The sequence below is a fragment of the Phalacrocorax aristotelis genome, chromosome 18 (genome assembly GCF_949628215.1).
Source record: "Phalacrocorax aristotelis chromosome 18, bGulAri2.1, whole genome shotgun sequence".
Lineage (NCBI taxonomy): Eukaryota > Metazoa > Chordata > Aves > Suliformes > Phalacrocoracidae > Phalacrocorax > Phalacrocorax aristotelis.
In genome coordinates, this window is record NC_134293.1 from 8,604,288 (window position 1) to 8,623,340 (window position 19,053).

Genomic DNA, 19,053 nt, shown 5'->3' on the forward strand with positions numbered 1-19,053 from the left:
CTAAGTCAGTGCTTGGCAGGCCAGCACAGCCACAAACGTCCCAAGAAATTAATTTAGCCTTTTATCCAGCAACTCCCAATCTGTACAGTAGTGATTAACAGAACTGCCTTCCTGCAGAGGACTTTTTTCAAGGATAAATATATCAGAGTTAGAGGTGTTGGGACACAAAAGCCAAGATAAATATATGCTGAGAGACCCCGAGGACTGCTGCATGGGAATGTTTGGCATCAAGTAACCTTGAGTATGTCCTCATCAGTGATGCAAAAAGTTGTATGAAGCAGAGGCCTTGACACTGTGGACGTTTCCCAGTGTTTACAAGACTTAGCCTTTGCTACAGTAGTGGTATCTGCATATCTGCAGTGTAATCAGAGTGTGTGTGTGTGGAATGGCTGTGATTTGCATATCTCATTTTTGTCAGGATATAAAAAACAAGTTCAGAAAGCAGAACTGTCACGTCTCTGACAGAAACAGCCCAGGGCCTCTCTTACAGCCAAGGCTCACGCAGAGTAAAGCCTCCCTCTGCAAACAGATGGGTAGCTGCAGCTAAATGGGTCGTTGTTCCCATCATAGGAAGGTTAAAAATCCAACATGTCCCTAACCCCCTCCCCTTCTAACAGTGTGAATTGTCACATGAGGTGACGGCTCGCAGTGGGGGTGGGGGCTCCATAAGCCCAGAGGCAAATTCAGAGAAGGCGTGAGTGGGCAACTGCAGCCGCAGCCGCTTCTGGAGGGGGCAGATGCCCAGGAGGTACCAGGGCATTGCAGGGAGGGGGCCTGGGCAGCTGTTGCTGTCTTCGATTAGTCAGCACGACTTCCCTGAACTGTAAGGAAACTTATGAGGAAGTGAGGCAAGTTGCAAAGACCAACAGTTTTCAATTTATGCTTTTAAGCACTGCAGATTTCTCTCTCTGGCTTGTTCCCCCACCGCCCAGTCTGCTGCAGCCAACCCAGCTCAGCGTGCCCTCGCTCAGCTGAGGGAAAGCTGTGATCCACGGATCTGTACTGACTTAAACCTCCTGCAGGAACTGGAGGGCTGGTCCTGCAGGAAGAGCCTGCCATATCCAGGCAGCGCCTCACTCTGCAATGCAAAGCAAGATGCTCAAAGCTGACATTGCTTGAAGGCTTTCCTAGGCTGCCTTAGGAATTAACTGCCTCAGCAATAAGGCAGGATGGGCCCCTGTATTTGGTTAGCGTGGCTGGGATCGCAAAGTGGTGTGTAAGTGCATCCTAGCAATGAATTGCAAACCTCCGAGGTGGCAGTCGTGCTTGGTGAAGCAGGCTAGCTAACATGTGCACAATAGTCAATCCCATCATGGGAGAGGAACCTGTCAGATTTGGCTTTAGTTAATGAAGGCCCTTTTTGCCCCTCCACCCCACAGAAGATGGCCAGAAGCACGGTCTTTATGCACAATCTTGTCTTTTAAGGGACCTGCAAACATCTAGTCAGAGAAAGTTGAGATGGCAGGGAACAAAAACAGATGCCCCAATTTCAGGACGCAGTTTGCTTGAACTTGCTCTGAACTTTGTAAATACGGACGCCTGACATCTTATTCATGTACAGTAAGTTTATTTCTCAGTGCATTACATGAAAGGTCTTTGGTATTCGTGGGTTCTTGAGTACTGTTCCCACTCTGCTCTGTAAGAAAATGCTGAATACAAAACATTCCGTATACAGTAACAAACCCCATAGCAAATAAAGAGAAATAGATAATTTGAACAATAACATAGCAATATGAAAACAGGTAAGTAACCATGCAAGAGGTGGAACAAACAGGTTGTGTTTACAACAAACATTAGCGCCTGCCATAAATGAGTTCATCGTATCAGATGAGATTTATTCTAAGTTAAGAAATTACACATGATTGCAAGATACTGCATATGGCTGCCCTATAAAAGACCAAATGGTTGTACAGCTTATTACAATGAGAGAAGCCGGGACCATTTGCACACATACGAAACACACTGATATAAATAAAAAAATACTGTGTAAAGTAACTAGTTGAAAAAGTTAACGTTTCCTTCTATGGATGGGAATGTGCTTTGTGAACAATTATAGCACCTTTGAATTGCTTAGTTTCAACACAATCACAGAAACCGAGTAGCTTAAACCCCTATACCACCAAACTCGGAATGTCATCCTGAGTAGGACAGAGGTGTAAACGTGGAGGAGAGTGGAGTTCCAATAAACTGTATCGAGAAGTAATTCTAGAAGCTGATTGTCTTTTAGAAGCCTTTGTCACAGTGGTCGGGTTCCTACATTGAAATCGTTCATTGCAGAGACCGGGTGTGAACGCCAACCCCAGAGCCAAACGCTCAGAAAGCCGCTTGGGAGCCATATGCTTTGCTCCACGGAAAGCAGCACCAGTCCGTGCTAGCAGAAAAGCTGGATCTGATTTTATGGCCTGTTCCTTTGAAAGTTGATGGCAAAATTACTGTGGAGTTTGGTGGGAGCAGGTGAGGGCTCTTCCCTCTAGTTTATTCCTATTTCCCTGGGTTGCTATCAATTCTTTACAGTAAGTGCAAATTCGATACTCTGGAGAGAAGCATTCTCCACCTCCCAGGAGTACCAGATTGCTGGTGAACATCAGGGTGCCCGGACCACAGAGATTTTTGGTTGTGCAATGTGCTGCTGCTGCTTCTGGTTAGCCCAAGGCAAGGAAAATGCGTTAGTACTACCAGAACCAATCCAAGTCAAAACCACATTGGAGCTCAAAGAAACATTAAGAATTTCAAAGCCTTAGGGAAAAAAAGAAAGGAAAAGAACAAACTATGGTATTGCACAGTATGCATGTAAGATAAAGCACTAAACATTTCAATTAAAATATATTTCTAAATGAAATAAATCCACTCTCTAAGTTACGTAGCCATGGCAAGAGGCATTATATGCCCTGGCTAAAAGGAACCTTAGTAACTTGCCTAAGATGGAAAAATGTGGTTGGAGTGGTTTGCTCAGTCATGAATATCATTAATGTCAGCATGTGAGGCCGAGTTCACCTTTAAAACATAATTAAACTGGGCCTGCACAACAGTGTGGTCCAACCCTTTTGTAAGTAGAGAGGATGAAACCCCAGCTGAGAGAGAAAGTCCGCTTGGTATAAGCCTCCTGTCACCCAAATTAAAGATACAGTACCGCATGACAGAGAGATGGAGCTAAATGAAGCAAGAAGTGTGGAGAGAAAAAAATTACATAGCTCATACAGAAATCTGGAAAAGTCAATAATTAAAATGGTTGCAACCCAAACCTAACCAGCCTTTTGACAATTGACTTGGCAGGATTCATTGCAAACACTTTCCATTAAATGTCTTTTCATCTTGCCAGTCATTAGTTTTAAATAATTCAAAATCCAAAATCTTAGTCAATACGAATGACTCGGAGAGAGCACTCACCCGGGTAATGCAATAGCTTTGAAGTCAGGAAGCCAAACTTGGAGGAAAAAAAATATTTCTCTTTCAATTCAGTGTGAAGGCTCCAAAATGTCAGGGAAGTGAAAATGGCCTCATTGTGCTCCCTCTTCCCCGAATTCAACCCTGTAGCTACGAGACCAGTGAAACTGAATTTTGCTGTTTCCCTTTTTAAAGATTGCTTTGGTTTACTTTAGTTCCTGAAACTGCCATGAGGACATTTGCTTAATGTGGCAAGTGACTGTAGCTTGCAGCACCCTGCCCAGTGCACACGTTTAGACTGCACTGGGCTTTCTCCTCAGGCTTTGGGACCTGATCTTCCAATGCCTTCTGGTAGGCATAATGGAAGGCTTCATCTCCTGGAAGGCCCCAGCTATGTCTTGAAATGTCCAAATGATCAAGACGGTCCCCATTCAACAAAGAGGCAATCAAGTACTTCTCAATTCCTACATGGTAATCAGCCTGTAAATGGGGAAACATTTTTTTTTCCACATTTAATTCTTAAATGGAAAGATTATTCCAAGAATGTATCAGGGGCTGCACCATGCTTACCTGTCCACCAACAGAGCTGTGGCCCTCACAGTAGCGAATGGAGGGACGTAGGCTGCTGTACAGCACCTCAGTCATTTGCAAAATGTTGAAAAGCTGAGCTGTTCGCATTCGTGCCTGTTTCCAGGCTGAAGGCTGGTTGCTAGCCGCCTTTAACCCACTGATTTAATTCAGTATCATTTATAGACACACTGTCATTAGAGTTAGTACTGGATTTGCAACGAAGATGCACTCAAGAGACTTTATTTCATTCTCCCAAAAGGATTATGAATACAGGGCGACTGCTTGAGGTCAGCAACCTGCTTGACTTGGGTAGTTTTACTTCTTCTCTTCTGGCTCTATCACACTCCAGCTGTAATTCAGAGTACAGGCAGGCAAAGGAATTCTGGAGCCCAAAGCATCAGCTCTTGGCAAAACTCTGCATTTACTTCAAATGTTGGAGTCTTAGGGAAAGAGAGCACCTGAGCATACCGTCCCTTCAAACTTTTGGAATGCTTTGGGCTTGTTTCTTTGAAATGCCCAAAGGAAACCTTGCGCATGTGGAAGTACAACCTGAACGACGTGGGTTGGCTGCTGAATGAGCACCACCACTGGCATTAGCCAAGCAATGTGAGGATTCAAAAGCAGGGCAAGTAAATGCATTTACTGCTGCCTCCAAGCCAGCTTAAACCAAGGCTGTTTATTATCTAGTTGTACAGCAGTAAAAAGCTTCTGTACAAGGACAAGTTTCCGGTGCTCTCAGCATCAAAGAACACCATTTCCCCTGTTTTGGGACGGATAGTTGGACTTCTAAAGAACAGGGCCAAATGAAGACATATAGTGAATTCAGTCACCCTGAAGTAGCCTGTAACCTGTTCATTTCTGAAAACAATGCTCTTCAGAGGGAAGATTTGGATGTTCTGACATCTCTGTAGATCTACCATGTTTACAATGTATATGGGAAGTTAATTTAATCTGTGGCTAATATTGGGCTGGCAGAGCTCCTTCAGTCTCATTTCCAGTGTACCACATGCTTCTGGTTTTGCCTTAGGAAGATCACTTTGGGTGACAAGGGCTGCTGAATACATGGACCATATAGTTGTTGGTCTTTGCAACAGCTTTTGACAGAAATATTGTAGCAGTACAGTTTGCCTTTTTCAGAGGGCTGTATCTTGCACTATGAACCAGATGGGACGTGGCCAGTTCACCTGACTTATGCAATAAAATGACAACACAAATTCAATTTGCTCACTTTCGTCCTGGGCTGAATCTGAAAACTGGCAGAACGGGGAGGGGTGTGTGTGTGTGAATTAAAAACATATTTAAAAATAGTACCCATCCTTTCTGTTGGTTAGTCTCATCCTTTCTAACAAAAATCACTGTCTACATGAATGACATCAACTTGTCTGATTCGGTTTGCACAGTTGTAGTAATTAATTTGTCACGGAAGGGCAGGTTTGACTTCTTAACCCTGGAAGCTGGGACTTCCCCCAAAATAACAAGTTATTGCAGAAAGTAAAATGACTTTGTATTTAACTCCCAGTAGAGGATAAGCTCTTGACAAGACACTAATTCCTTAGGCTGTGGTTTGCTACTACATTGCGTCCAGATTCAAACGGCAAGGATTTACTCACAAGATAAAAATGAAACAGTGTGAAAACATTTTTCCTTATTGACTAAGAAACTATTGCAAAAACATCTTTTCCTGTGAATAGTTATTGGTACTATTTAACTTAATTATCTCTGGAGGTATGCACAAGCTGAACACAATATGGGAAAATTCTTGCACAAGTCCATCATATCTCAAACTGCTCTGTATTTTCACAGAAACAGTCTAACCTCACTGAAGATAGACAGAAAGTCAAAGTTGCTGTGAACATTTGCATCAAAAGTCCTTGCTTAGCCAACCACATATAGAAATAATGCCACTCGCATACCATTAGCAACTTGAAAAGCCAAGACTTTGATGCTAAAGGCCAAAGAGTAACCTTTATTTTCAGAGTAACAGTTTTAAATGTTCTTTGAATTTTCCAATTTGTTCTTTGCTTAAAAGAAATTCTTGCAGGTCATGCTTTAATGGCCTATGGAAGTGATATCTTCACCTGGAAGTCAGCATGGCACCACAACATGAAATAAAAGCAGGTGCCACCAACTATACCAATGGACAAGGCTAAGGCTTGGTCTTGAGTCTAGATGGGATTGATTGTCTCAGCCAGTTAAGCAGTGTTTTAACTGAGTAACTTTCACAGGCAGTGAGGACACAAGAGGAGGATTAAACCCTTGAGACACAGTCAGGAGGTGTCATTTCTGTAGACAGTTTGTAGGGATACCGGCCATCTGGTATTCCAAAGGCAAAACAATAAAATCAAGGAAAACGTTCATAAGACCCTCTCTGAGCTATGGATAAGACATTCCCTGCAATACAGGCATAGTATTGGCCAGGTGAGGAAACCCGGTTGCCAACACTACAGCCTCCTACCCACTTCATTTGCACTCTGCAATTAAGCACTAGGATACTGTATCTTTAACAGGTGAACAGGCACAGAGAACACACAGATGCTCCTACTTCATCCGATTGCTTCTCCTTTTGGCTTCACTGTCATCCAGCAGTGAAGAGAGGATCTGGTAGGCTTGCGGCTGCTGGGGTCCTCCACGTTTGATCTTGATGCTGGTTCGCAGAGGGGAGCCTGGGATCACATCTTGTCCAGAGCCTGGCTCAATGGAAGATAAAGAGTCTGTAAGGAGAGAAAGTCACGGGAGAGCGCTATTTAAAAGGGGAGGCTAAGGAAAGTGTAAATGGGCCCTTCTGAATGATACCTCCTCTGGAAGAAGCGTCGTCCCTCCTGTTGTCTTTCCATCCAGCAAGCAACTGCGGAGCTACACGTTTGCTGCTGTCACACCATGCCTACATCAGGTCTTTTCCCTCGGCCCTGTCTAAACTCTTTGGGGTAAGTACTCTTACTGCACATGGCCCCTGTTCTCATTTGTAATTCCAGCTACAAAGTGCTGTTCTTTTATTGATTATAATTTTGCTTGGGCTATAGCTGCTACTCAGCATTGCCCGCAGACTCCTGTTATTGAAGAATGAGCCCAAGTGGTCACTGGGAAGTGATGCTCCTGGGGGTTTAAGTACCATTTCACCCCTTGTAAAGGACATTTTGAGGCACTGCAAAGATTGAATGAAAGGATTGATCCACCCTAGGCTAGAGCAAAATTAGCAATAAAGCTGGGAAAAAATATTAGCTGTCCATTCTCCCAGCATGCCTCATGGTAACACACACCTCCTCTTCCTACAGCCTCCTGCCCTACAAAGGTAAATATACATTTGACTACGGCCACTCTTCTGTTTTCTCAGCAGTCAGCAACAGATGCTGATAATTCGATGCTGCCTCATCACTTTTAACGCCCCAGTTTCTTCTTCCTTTTGCCTTCAGAGACGGACATTTGCTTGTTTCCCTACCAAGAGCCCAAACCTCAAGCCAGACACCCAGCCTTGGTCTGATCCCACGAGGCAGCATTTCTGTTTCAAGCGAGCGTTTGGCTGCCGGAGGATTTGTGCCGTGTTCACTGGAAGCGAACACTGCCATGCAGTTTGGGCTTTCCTGTGTCCTGCTGGGCTGCTCTCTGCAGTTTGCTAGGCCAGATAATCTCAAACTGCCCTCCCACTGCAGAGACTAGGGTTGTTTGCTGGTATATTTGCCGTGTTGCTTGGGTGGCTGTGGTTTTGGAAACCACACTGATTGTGAAGTTTCTTGGGAAAATGAGAGCATGCACTTGGCATTTCTGCGTGGGTCTGTAAAGCTGGGCTGAGCCAGGCTGCCCAGGAACTGTGGTAAAATCCTTAACACCTACAGTGGGAACATGACCAGATGGTTGGTGCTGGGTGATTTAAACCAGTGTGGTGCCTTTCAGCGCAGGGAGGTCTGTGCTCAAGGATATTCCGTTTGGTTACTTATGTCTTTTTCTGTTGGTTTTGGTTTTTTTTTTTAACCATAAACACATAGAGATGAACATGATTGCACAAGGGAAAAATGCCTTGCTTTCCCAGTTGTCTTTCTAAACAGTTTTTTTGTAGGGAGTAAAATATGTCTTAAGTTAAAGAATGGAACTATCTCAAAAGCACGGAGTAAAAATATAATTATCTATATTGTTACTGGATGAAAAAGGAACTATTTCTATAAAGTCATGCAATATAGGTATTTAACTGCACTGTACAATTAAAACCCATCCATTTTTCCTGACGCAGTTACACTGGTATGGAAGTGTACCTGGGTATAACTAACTTGCCTCCATCCCAAGCAATAACAGAAAATACATTTATGTCAGTAAAAAAGGTTTGCCAAAACAATTGTTTCAAAACAGCAGCAGCGCATGCCTTGTTGCTGCTGTACTGCCAAACAGACAATGTGTAAAATAGATAAACTAGGCAGCTCTGCAGGGGCGAAGTTGCATGAATCCCCCAGTCCAAGCCCCTGTGTCTACACAAGCTTCCTGAAGAGCTGCCATTTTGCTTTATACTAGAATAAATGAAGGTACAAAGTAAAAGATAACGGATGGCCAGGCCCTGGGTCCTGTCAATACACTGCACCGTGCTTACGGACTGGGCTCCCCTTCCCCTCTTGCCTGGAGAACACACCGGCTGGGCAGGGATTGCTGCCTAGGTAATCTAGGGGACATCTTCCTGGTAACTCCGCCATCTCAAAACAAAGAAGCGTTAAAGACTTCTCTTCCTGCCCTTGGTATATACAATTGAGTGAAAATACGAAACAAACTAGGATTAATGCAGAGGTTAGGTGAGCGTGACTGCAGTTAAATCATGGGTTCATGGTTTCCCAAAAAGCTTAAGCTGTTGCTGCCTATTGCTTCTGGAAATAGTACTTTGGGCCTCTAAAAGACACATGTCCATTGAACAATGTCGAGCAGGACTGAGACCTAAGCTAGTTCAGCCATATAACAGAGCACCAGGCACCGACAATGTTTTGGCTTTCAAGTGCCCAGTGGCATTTTCATTTTAGCACTGTGCTGGCTCCAGGAGGAGCTTGTGGGCTCTCGAAGCATGCTGCCTCGCTGAACGGTAATAGGTGCGCTTTAAGTCACTCACTTAGGAACTGCTGGACATTTTAGCTGTTCAGCATTTTCACAGGCTAAATCAATATCCAAAGGCCACTTCATAATAGAAGTGGATGTCAATCTGAAGGAAGGTGCGAGCAGCTTGCTTTGCAAGTGAGGCCAGGAACAAGGTGCTATGTGTCAAGGAGAAAATAGAAGAAAATTGCTATGGGACTGACTTAGTTAAAAAATGCTCATCTCAGTGCCAAGGAACAGGCTGGGATAGCGGATCTAAACAACGTTTTGCCTCTATCGTATTTCTGAAAAGGGAGACGTTGGCACAGCAACTTTTGGCAGCTGAGCGCGAATTGATCCTCAAGTACCCCAAAGGGAGACGGCTGATCTGTGACAACTGCACAATCCCATACTCTGATTAAGGGGAGCAAACACTCCTTAAGGGTGATGTCACACACTGTACCAGTGATGCCAAATAGCCTCAGCAAAAAACTTAAAATCTATCTGAACAAAGAACACGTGAGACTTAACTTTAAATCTGATTGTGAAAATAGGTTTTATGTAGGTTATAATCACAAAAATTCAGGGATCGCTGGTTTTCAGGGTAACGGCTGAAAACCATTGGGCTTTCTCCGTAAAATATAGTGCTACACAAGGCAAGGGCCAAGTCACTTGGAAGACACTATTAACAGGATTAAATGATCTGGCATAAAGACTTGAACAAGCAGCTCCCTGGGAAGCTGGTGGATGATCTGTGCCACGTGGCTTGAGCTGCTGCTCGTGACTTGGCTGTCTCAATTGTAATAAAAATTATTGTGGGGGTCATTTCACCTGCTACTGTAAAGCCAGAATAACTAGTGCAGTTGGTGGAAGCGCTAGGTCCTCAACAGTTCTCAGCATCCTTTATGTCATGTTGGGTCCCTAGGTTTGAAAACCTGGCTTAAACAGATTCTAGACAGAGAGTTTAGGAGAATGGGAGGATGTTTAGCCCCAAGCAGCTGCCTGAACAGAGCCCCCAGTTGTCTAGCAAAGAAAACCTTAGCGACGCTTACCATGAATTCCTATCATGTGCTCAAGAATTAATACCCTCTCAGCTAAAATCTTCAGAGCTTCTCGAAGCTGTTGAACACCTTCCCCCTGCAAGAAGGAAAAGAAAACTAACATTGGTATACATTGCAGAATAGGCTTCTTGTTCATAATGTTGCCTCTATAACGCCAAACTATACAGTGTGAATGTTTGAAAAAGAAAAGTTGTAAAAAGGGAGATAAACTGCAAGGATTAAGTAGGAATGCAGGAGAAATCCCTATTTAAAGAAAAATGCCTCAGTTAGAGCCCGTGTTTGCAGAGCCTCTGATCCAAAGCCAAGCCTTTCAGTTTGGTTCCTGCTTCTGCAGTGGGCCAAACCCAGGCTGCATATTCCTGTCAAACCTTTACAAGTGAAGCTTATGTTAACTATGCCGACCTACCTGGAGAACAGGTTTTGCTCTCATCTGATGTTTGCTCTGAACATCAGTGAGTTACCTGGTACACCAGGGAAGCAAGACGTGTGGCTAGCACTAGCTTGTTGCTCCCTTATAAACTGGAACAGTGGCATGCGAAGCCAGCCTGATGGGCTTCACGCTGCTCTCACAGAGCTCCTAGCTGGGCCACATGCTGCCTGAAGCCTGTCCACATACTTTCTTGTACAGTCAAGCTGTAGTTTGTTGCCCCTATTGCCTTAGGTATGGGCTTGAAAGGACAGATATTGGGAAGTATTTTAGGGTGGGAAAGCAGAGATGTAAGAACTCCAACTCTGTTCACATACAGCTTGATGTCTTCTGGGAGTCTGTCCCTCAGCTAGTGGGAGGGACAGTGGTGGCCCACCTTGCAGCAGCTCTGTGTGGCAGAACAACTACTGGGGACTGAGGAGGTGTTCAGAGAACACGGTGGGAAGGGCAGCTGACAACATGGCCAAGGGAGCCGCAAAGACTGGGATTTCTGACATGTATGAAAATCAAACCCAAGGTTCATATAATCGCTGCACTTTTAACTGTGGACAGGACCCTTGCCCTCCACAAAGCAGCCTGCCAAAGGGAATATGGTTGAAGCACAGTAAAAAGACAAACAGGAAAGTAAAACAACAGTAGAACTACATGCTTACATCAGCACCTTTGTCACCTTCCTCACCCTTCTTGCCTGGTTCACCCTAAAAGAGACAAGAAACAGAAATTGCTTTTCATGTGACCGAGGCCCCCGCCCAGGATCACTTGCATCCCTTCCCTCCAAAGAAACAAATTAAAGGCAGCAGCATTTCACCAGCAGAAAACAAATTAACTGACTCTCCAGCACTTCACACCAAGGGCCAAAGTGCTCCTGTGAGCTCTGTCCTGGCTCCCACCAGCTTCCCAGGAGGTCATTACCATTTCTAACACTATGAACTTGGCCAGGAGTGGCCAAGCTGCAGGAGGGGCTGGCTGCAATGGCCTGGGCCCACAAGAAGACTATATCTATCTCATGACAATCTCAATGAGCAATGCTTTTACCTCACACTGACACAAAAATACTGCTCCCCTCCCCCAAACATGCACATGTTCATCTTTATTTAGAACATAAAATCCGCCATTCTGCTCTCATTAATTAATCACATCACTTTCTGCCTCTGAAGATACTCATTAACCTTTTCTTGAACAAAGATCCCTATGTGCTGTGAACATTGGTCTGATGTTCCCCCCAACCAGGATGTTCATGTATTTCTCAAAGAACAGCTGACATGGAGAGATTAAACCACAAGCTAAACATAAAAAAAGGGAAAGGGCTAACAAACTGGTGACTGAAATAGAGTGGAAATGCCTGAGCTCCTCAAACTTGATGGACATCCCTGAGATGTCCAACATGCAATCCAGCTGCAAAGCAGGAGTGGGTATGGAAGGAAGGTGTGAAGAAAACGTTGTGTGACTCGTACAAACTGATGAGGTAGAATTAAGGAAGAGAGAAGAGAAACCTCCCAGAGGATCTAGGACCTCTCTGGATGCTGCCAGCCAGAAAAAAAACCCCAACTTGCTCCACTAGCTCACTTTCAGCCAACTCCCAACTCCACCGGTTTGCTTGCACCCTAGCCATGTGTGCCAGTGCAGACATCGCCTGTGTGCATCTATTCAGGTATTGCCAAGACATCATTTGGAGACATCTCTTTATCTCATTAAAGGGTTTCCAGCTCAACTTGGCAGGCCAAGGTGCAAGAGGGAGTACTTTGGGTTGTTTAAAGGTGCCCACCTTTGGGCTCTGGTAGTACCAGAAACCTCACGGGGTAGGGAGAGGGCTTCTGTCTGCCAAGGTTTGGCTAGAGGGGATCTGCAAGCAAAGCACACATCTCCTCTGTTGGCATGATGCCTTCCTGATCGTGGCATTTCAGCACTAGGCTTAACATGCAGGAAGACTACGTTTTATTTGCAGAGGACTACGTTAAGGTGAGGTTGCCTATTGAACAAATGTGTAAGCTGGAGACAGTTGACCTAAGCATTGCATCTGAGAGAGCTGGTTCAACCAGCTGCAGTCCTGTAGGTGGTATTTATGGTGCCAGGCAGGCACCAAACCCATCTGAGTCTTGCACACACCCGCAAGTACATCACTTACAGGAAATCCCTTAATGCCCCTCTCTCCAGTCAGACCTGCTTGCCCCTGTTGGAAATAAAGTAAGTGTCATTAGGAGATATTTTTCCATTTGACAAGAACATAGTGTAAATTTTACTAGTGGAATTCAGATGGCTTAATGAAAAACCTTACACTTGGGATAATATGAAAAAAAAATCCTTTCCCTTGACATTATCACTTAGAGACAGCAAAAGGGGGTCATGGTTTTCTGTCAAGTATCAGCTCCAAAATGCATCATGCTTTGGAGAAGTTCGTTCAATACAGAGCTACTCAGCTCAGTACCCTCTCAGTAAGATGATTAGCAATTTTTTTTAACTTTACAGCAGTCAGTTACATTATACCGGGAAGAAATTTGGCTGGGGATTTGTTTCTTACAAAAATACCACATTCTTCTCTCTAGTAAAAATGATGGGCTGATGCTGCCCCAGACAGCAAACAGAGCCCAGGACTCCCACAGAGCACTGATTTACTCTGCCTCCTGCTCCACACACACATCCCTGCATTAACCCCAACAGCTACTGATCAAAACACACGTACAATATTTTGGTCGATTTGTTTCTTTTTCCTGCTGTGCTAATTTTCACATTGTTCTCAGTAGGTTGTTTTTTTTTTTGTGTGTGTGTGTGTGGTGTGTTTTTTTTTTGTTTTAAAAAGAAACATTTTGAAATGGTAGGTGTTGGTTTGGGGCAGAATAAAATGCCATCGAACTGACCATCTTTTTTCCCTGTTTTCCTCTGCAGTGCTGGTTTACCACCCCAGAGCATGGTGGGGCAGGGTAGAATCCCTGACCAGAAGAGTTATAGATTATTTCATAAGAAAGCAGGAGCTGGGGAAGGAGAAGCAAAATTTAAAAGCATCTTTAGAAATCTATTCATGACACAGCCACATATTTAACCTTGCTCTTCTCCCCTAGACGTACACAGAAACAAACCCATCCCTTTCCCCCGCCACTACCTAGCTGGCAGCAGCTTTTTGTAGGATTTGCCAGAAAGGGAGAGTTGCTTTGCTACTGTGTCCATCAAACTGCTGCTTTGTATAAAAAACCAATGGGCCTTGGGCATCTAAAAAACATGACTATGGAGAGCTACGTGGTGCTGGTGAGCAGCTAGCCAGCACTAGACAAAGGCCCATATTGACATGAAGAGCACTGGGAGGAAGGCCCAATTTGTCAGGTGCTCTGAGCATCTTCAAAGGGAAATACTTGGACTCTGCACTGGAGGGAGTAAGGCCTGTGAAAAAGCACAGGCAAGCGGCAAATCATGGAGAGGAGACATAACGACGCACTCAAAATACATAAATAGACTGTTGTCTGTGTCCAGGGGGAAAAGGAAAGGATGTTACCAGCTTAAAGGGGATCAAAGGATATTTAGACTGGATGTTAGAAATATCCTTTATCCCAGGCCCTCGCTAGCTGTACCTCTGAAGACTGCCTGGAGATGATGCAGTGCATCCCTCACTGGCACTCTTTAAGAATAAGATGAACAGAGGCCGATCGTGAGCGGCACACATAGATGTGCCAGCCAGGGGACGCGCTCAGACTGCTTCAGGTCTCTTCTACATCTGTTCTCTTTGAGATTAAGCAAGAAGAATGTATAACAACATTTTCTCAAATCTCAATAGCTATTGTAAAGCCTCTTCTGCTTTTCTTTGCAGCTGCACAGCTCCTCCGCCCTGTGTTAAGCCAGCTCTGATTTGTATCCACCAAACCCAAAATTGCAGCATGTAGTTGTCAAAACCAGCATTCAAATCCACACTCACAAGAGACAAAGAGCGCACAGAACATCCTACAGCAATTCTGCCTGAAGAAGCACTCGCCTTTACTTTCCACGCTAACAGAGGAAGGACAGGAAATAGCATTTATTTTTTCTGTTGAGTGAGACATTTAAAAATCTAATTCATTCCAAACCTAGAAGGAGAGTTACAATTTTGAATATCTAACAAGGAGGGAACAAAAATCAAAGTCTAAAGGATTTTTCTGTACTGAATGGACAGAGTGCAACAGAGTTTTTTGGTTTTTTTTTTTTTCTTCTTCAAAATAAGTGTAATCTTAGCAATATGGCCAACCACAGACTAAAGCAAAATGTGAAATGAATCATTGAGGAAGAGCTCTTATCAGTTTCCTGGATGGAAACTTGACACGTTGCCATATACCATGCCCTGGTTTTTTTTTGGTTTTTGGTTGGGTTGTTTTTTTTTTAACTGAAAAATTAACATTTAATGGTGACGAGCTGTGGTCAGTAACCTGTGCTGAAATCTCATCAGTTAAGGTTTTGCTCTCTATCAGAATCTTAAACTCTAGTCTGAGAAATACATCAGTCTAATATAGTAGTAAAGCCAATGCATGCCCAAAGTGGCTGATCTGCACAAGGAAACTGTTACTAAAAATTACAAACAGTCACTTCAAATGGTCTCTGTCTTTTAGGGCGCTGCAAGTGATTTCTTAAGTAAGAACAGGGATCAAGCACCCAAAACAACATGCAAAGATAATAAAATAAACTGGAGCGTTTTAAAAGCATATATGCTCCCTCCTCAGATATCTGCTGCTCCTTGATGTGAAGTGCCTCAGAAGGGAATGACACAAGCCACCTGGACTTGCTCTCCTTGCACACTGTCTGGACACAGGAGCATTGTGTAAGTCTGTTGCTAGTTATTCTCATGAATTTGGGAAGCCATCAAATTGGAGTTAACAAATTTCATAGAATCACAGAATGCCCTGAGCTGGAAGGGACCCACAAGGATCATCGAGTCCAACTCCTGTCCCTGCACAGGACACCCCAAATTCACACCGTGTCTCTGAGGGCCTTGTCCAAGTGCTTCTTGAATATCGCCAGGCTGGTGCCGTGATGCCTCCCTGGGGAGCCTGTGCCAGGGCTCCACCACCCTCTGGGGGAAGGACCTTTCCCTAACGCCCAACCTAACCCTCCCCTGGCACATCTCCCTGCCATTCCCTCGGGGCCTGGCGTTGGGCACCAGAGGGAAGAGACCAGCCCTGCCCCTCCTCCGCCCCTCGGGAGGGAGCTGCAGAGCGCCATGAGGCTGCCCTCGGCCTCCTCTGCTCCAGCTGAACAACCCAAGGGGCTTTAGCTGCTCCTTGTACAGTTTCTCCTCTAAACCCTTCCCCAGCTCTGTGGCCTCCTCTGGACACTCTCCAGTAGCTTTATACCCTCAATGTCCTGCGGCGCCCAATGCTGCCCGCAGCGCTCGAGGTGAGGCCGCCCCAGCGCGGGGCAGAGCGGGACAATCCCCCCCCTCACCCAGCTGCGATGCGGGGCTCGGTGCCCCCCAGGGCACGGCTGGCCCTCTGGGCTGCCAGGGCACGCTGGTGGCTCGTGTTCAGCCTGCCGTCGGCCAGAGCCCCCAGGTCCCTCCCTGGGGAGCTGCTCCCCAGCCCCTCGTTCCCCAGGCGTCTGTACATCCAGCGTTGCCGTGCCCCAGGGGCAAAACCCGGCACTTGCCCTTGTTAACTTCACACAGTTGGTGATGCCCAGCTCTCTAATTTGTCTAGCGCTCTCTGCAGGGCCTCTCTGCCCTCAGGAGTGCCAACAGCTCCTCCCAGCTTTGTGTCATCAGCAAACTTAACTAGTATTCCCTCCAGTCCTGCATCCAAGTCATTTACAAAGAGATTAAAGATGCCAGCCCCAGGATGGATCCCTGCAGAACCCCACTAGTGACTGCTCGCCAGCCCGATGTAACCCCATTTCTATGACCCTCTGAGCCCGACCCGTCAGCCCATTGCTCACCCCCTGCATGACGAGTTTATCCAGCCACGTGCTGGACACCTTGTCCAGGAGGACACTGTGAGAGACCCTATCGAAAGCGTTCCTGAAATCCAAAACGATCGCATCGACTGGCTTCCCTTGGTCAGCCGGGTGGGTGACCGTGTCATAGAAGGAAATCAAGTTTGTTAAGCAGGACTTTCCCCACATGAACCCGTACAGGCTGGGACCAATGACTGCGCTGGCTTTCAGGTGCTTTTCAGTAACTCCCAGCATAATCTTCTCCATAATTTTACCAGACACAGAAGTGAGACTGACAGGCCTGTAGTTACCAGTGTCACCCCTGTTGCCCTTGAAGACTGGGACAACATTTGCCAGCTTCCAATCAACTGGGACCTCTCCAGATTCCCAGGAGCATTGAAAAAATCATCGAGAGAGGTCTTGTTATGACATCAACCAGCTCTTTAATTACCCCTGGATGAATCCCATCAGGCCCCATCGACTTACAGGGATCTAGCTGCAGCAGCAAGTCCTGCACAAGTTCAGGGTTTATTAGGAGTTTATCATTCCCACAGTCATAGTTCTTTAGCCCATGGCTCTGGGGGACCCTGAGCTCAAATCTGCATTTATCTCTCTTAGCTCTTTCAGACATCCCTCTGTCTTTTGGATTGGAAGAGTAAGCAGAAACGAAGAAGAGGAGATGCTGTCATACGAGGGAATCATGTCACCTACGGCCACCCATTTACACGTGGTGACCTCCACATTCACCTCCATCTATGTGATGGTAAAAGTGGCACTTGGAAGAAAAGGGAACCTGTCTCCTACAGCTGTGGCACAAGGCTGTCGATGCAGCCACCACTGCAAACATCCATCATTTTAGTGGTACCAACCCATATTTTAATCCTTATCTTTCTTCCTTTCTTTAACTCTGCTCCACACTAGGGTCTTACCAATGGTCCACAGTCCAACTCTGCCCACTTCTACATTTTGCAGATCTAATTGCCGAATGATCCTCCCCAGGTACTACATTTTCAAATGATTTTGCTCTCCTAATGTCTCTCAAAGAAGATTTCAAAGGCCTTTTGGAGAGGAAGCTGAAGAGAAGGAGCAACGGCCCAAATGCCACATTAAAACCCTTCCTGGTGCTTGAATGCTGGACCAGGAATCTGACATATTTATATTCTTGTTACACTTTTCTCTGGTATTTCCTAAACTTCACCACTTTGGAAATAACATTCAAACAGCCCTTCTATCTATGTTTAGTTATTAGCACTTGACAACCCATCAAGGACTGAGGTATAGCACATAAACATATTAAGAACATCATTTCAATATTCTAAATATATCAAGAACATCATTTGACCTGGGGACTGGCTTTGGTTCAGGAAAAGTCTGATGAGCTTTTGCTGCCTTATTGCCACAGAAGGAGGAGTTCAGTTAAACCACCCACGCTAAAGAGCTTTGGTTGGCAGACGAAAGTTAGTGTCCACAAACCTTTATATATCATGTATTTGCTACCCAAGTCTCTTTAGAGAACACCAGACTTTGCAAGCAATTCAACCCTTTATCTGTACAGTAAACCACCACCTTAGTTCTTGCAGAAGACCTAGAAACTCTACATTTAAAATTGTTCATGGCTGTAGTCCCACAGAATTTGAAAGACCTATATCATATATAATTTCTGAGGCATCTCCCCAGAGGTTGCTCAGAATCCCTCTGTGCCTGTAAAGCCTTACTCTCTCTCCTCGGTCTCCTTTGGAGCCTTTTGGCCCAGGTTGTCCTGGAGAGCCCGGTAAGCCCTAGAAGAGATGCAGAAGAAGAAAGAATTAATTTCTACTGTGCATCCTTTGTGTAGGTGTAGTGAGTACCTTCCCCAGTGATCCTCAGATCCTGAAAACCTCATACATCCATTAAGCAGTTGGGCTGGATTCTCTTTTACCCTCAGGCAACAACAATGGAAGCTCTGTTTGTAGATGTCCTGAGACCTACAGTTTCTGCATGTCCCTCCATTTGGGTCTTTTAATGCACTGCAGGCTACCAATGTAACACTTTTTTAAGGGGTCAGTATGACAGAATAGTTCTTGTTCTCAGTTACCAAGAAGAAATTAATACACAGCTAGTATAGTTAGCTTAAAAATCCCCACTACTTTCCCCCTCTTCATAATTGCCTCAGTGGGTGGCATGAGTAAGCATACATACCTGAAAATTAATTGGATTCTGCAGTGGAAATTATTTTGAAGCTATTCACTCACCCTAATAAGCAATTTTCAAATTAAGCCCAATCTCTACTAATAATTTTGCTCCCTGCGTTGAATAAATCTATAAAGCAGTCACCAACAGACAAGAAGGGCATAGTCTCCAGATTTCTACTAATTGAACTGCTTTGCAGAAATCGATCCAAATTCTTAACTTATCCACGCAGTGAAGCCACAGCTATAAACCAGACAGGGAGAAAACAATATTGTTTGTTTATATTCAGCACATCAGCTCCCCAGATCCCCACAACCATATGCAAGATGCCTTTTTCCACCTCAAGTGACCTGCACATCGCCTTGGAGACTGCAGCAAATGAGACTACCGCTCCACTCCAGACTGCTGGTTATTTAAGCCAACCTGCTTAACAGCAGCCCCCAGAAAACCCCACCTCTCAGTGTCCAGATGTCCTGGTTTCAGCTGGGATAGAGTTAAATTTCTTTGTAGTAGCCAGTATGG

General features: G+C 45.0%; 1 protein-coding gene and 1 long non-coding RNA gene across 9 annotated transcripts in view; one reads left to right on the forward strand and one right to left on the reverse strand.

The window, feature by feature from the left end:
- Nucleotides 1–1,547: 1,547 nt before the first annotated feature.
- The window catches only part of COL26A1 (collagen type XXVI alpha 1 chain), a 196,484-nt gene continuing 178,978 nt past the window's right edge, over nucleotides 1,548–19,053 (reverse strand). For 6 of the 8 annotated variants that reach the window (XM_075112786.1, XM_075112780.1, XM_075112781.1 and 3 more), the window contains 5 exons: nucleotides 18,078–18,140; nucleotides 12,608–12,652; nucleotides 11,136–11,180; nucleotides 10,047–10,131; nucleotides 1,548–6,665 (listed from right to left, as the gene is read on the reverse strand). In XM_075112786.1, the coding sequence (XP_074968887.1) occupies nucleotides 6,493–6,665; nucleotides 10,047–10,131; nucleotides 11,136–11,180; nucleotides 12,608–12,652; nucleotides 18,078–18,140 (411 nt within the window). In that variant the 3' untranslated portion in view covers nucleotides 1,548–6,492. The remainder of the gene's footprint in view (nucleotides 6,666–10,046; nucleotides 10,132–11,135; nucleotides 11,181–12,607; nucleotides 12,653–18,077; nucleotides 18,141–19,053) is intronic. The other 2 variants (XM_075112782.1, XM_075112783.1) reach the window with 2 other exon arrangements.
- On the forward strand, nucleotides 6,660–14,649 carry LOC142065955 (uncharacterized). Its single transcript, XR_012663573.1, has 2 exons — nucleotides 6,660–6,878; nucleotides 14,279–14,649. It is a non-coding gene; the product is annotated as an uncharacterized LOC142065955 (long non-coding RNA).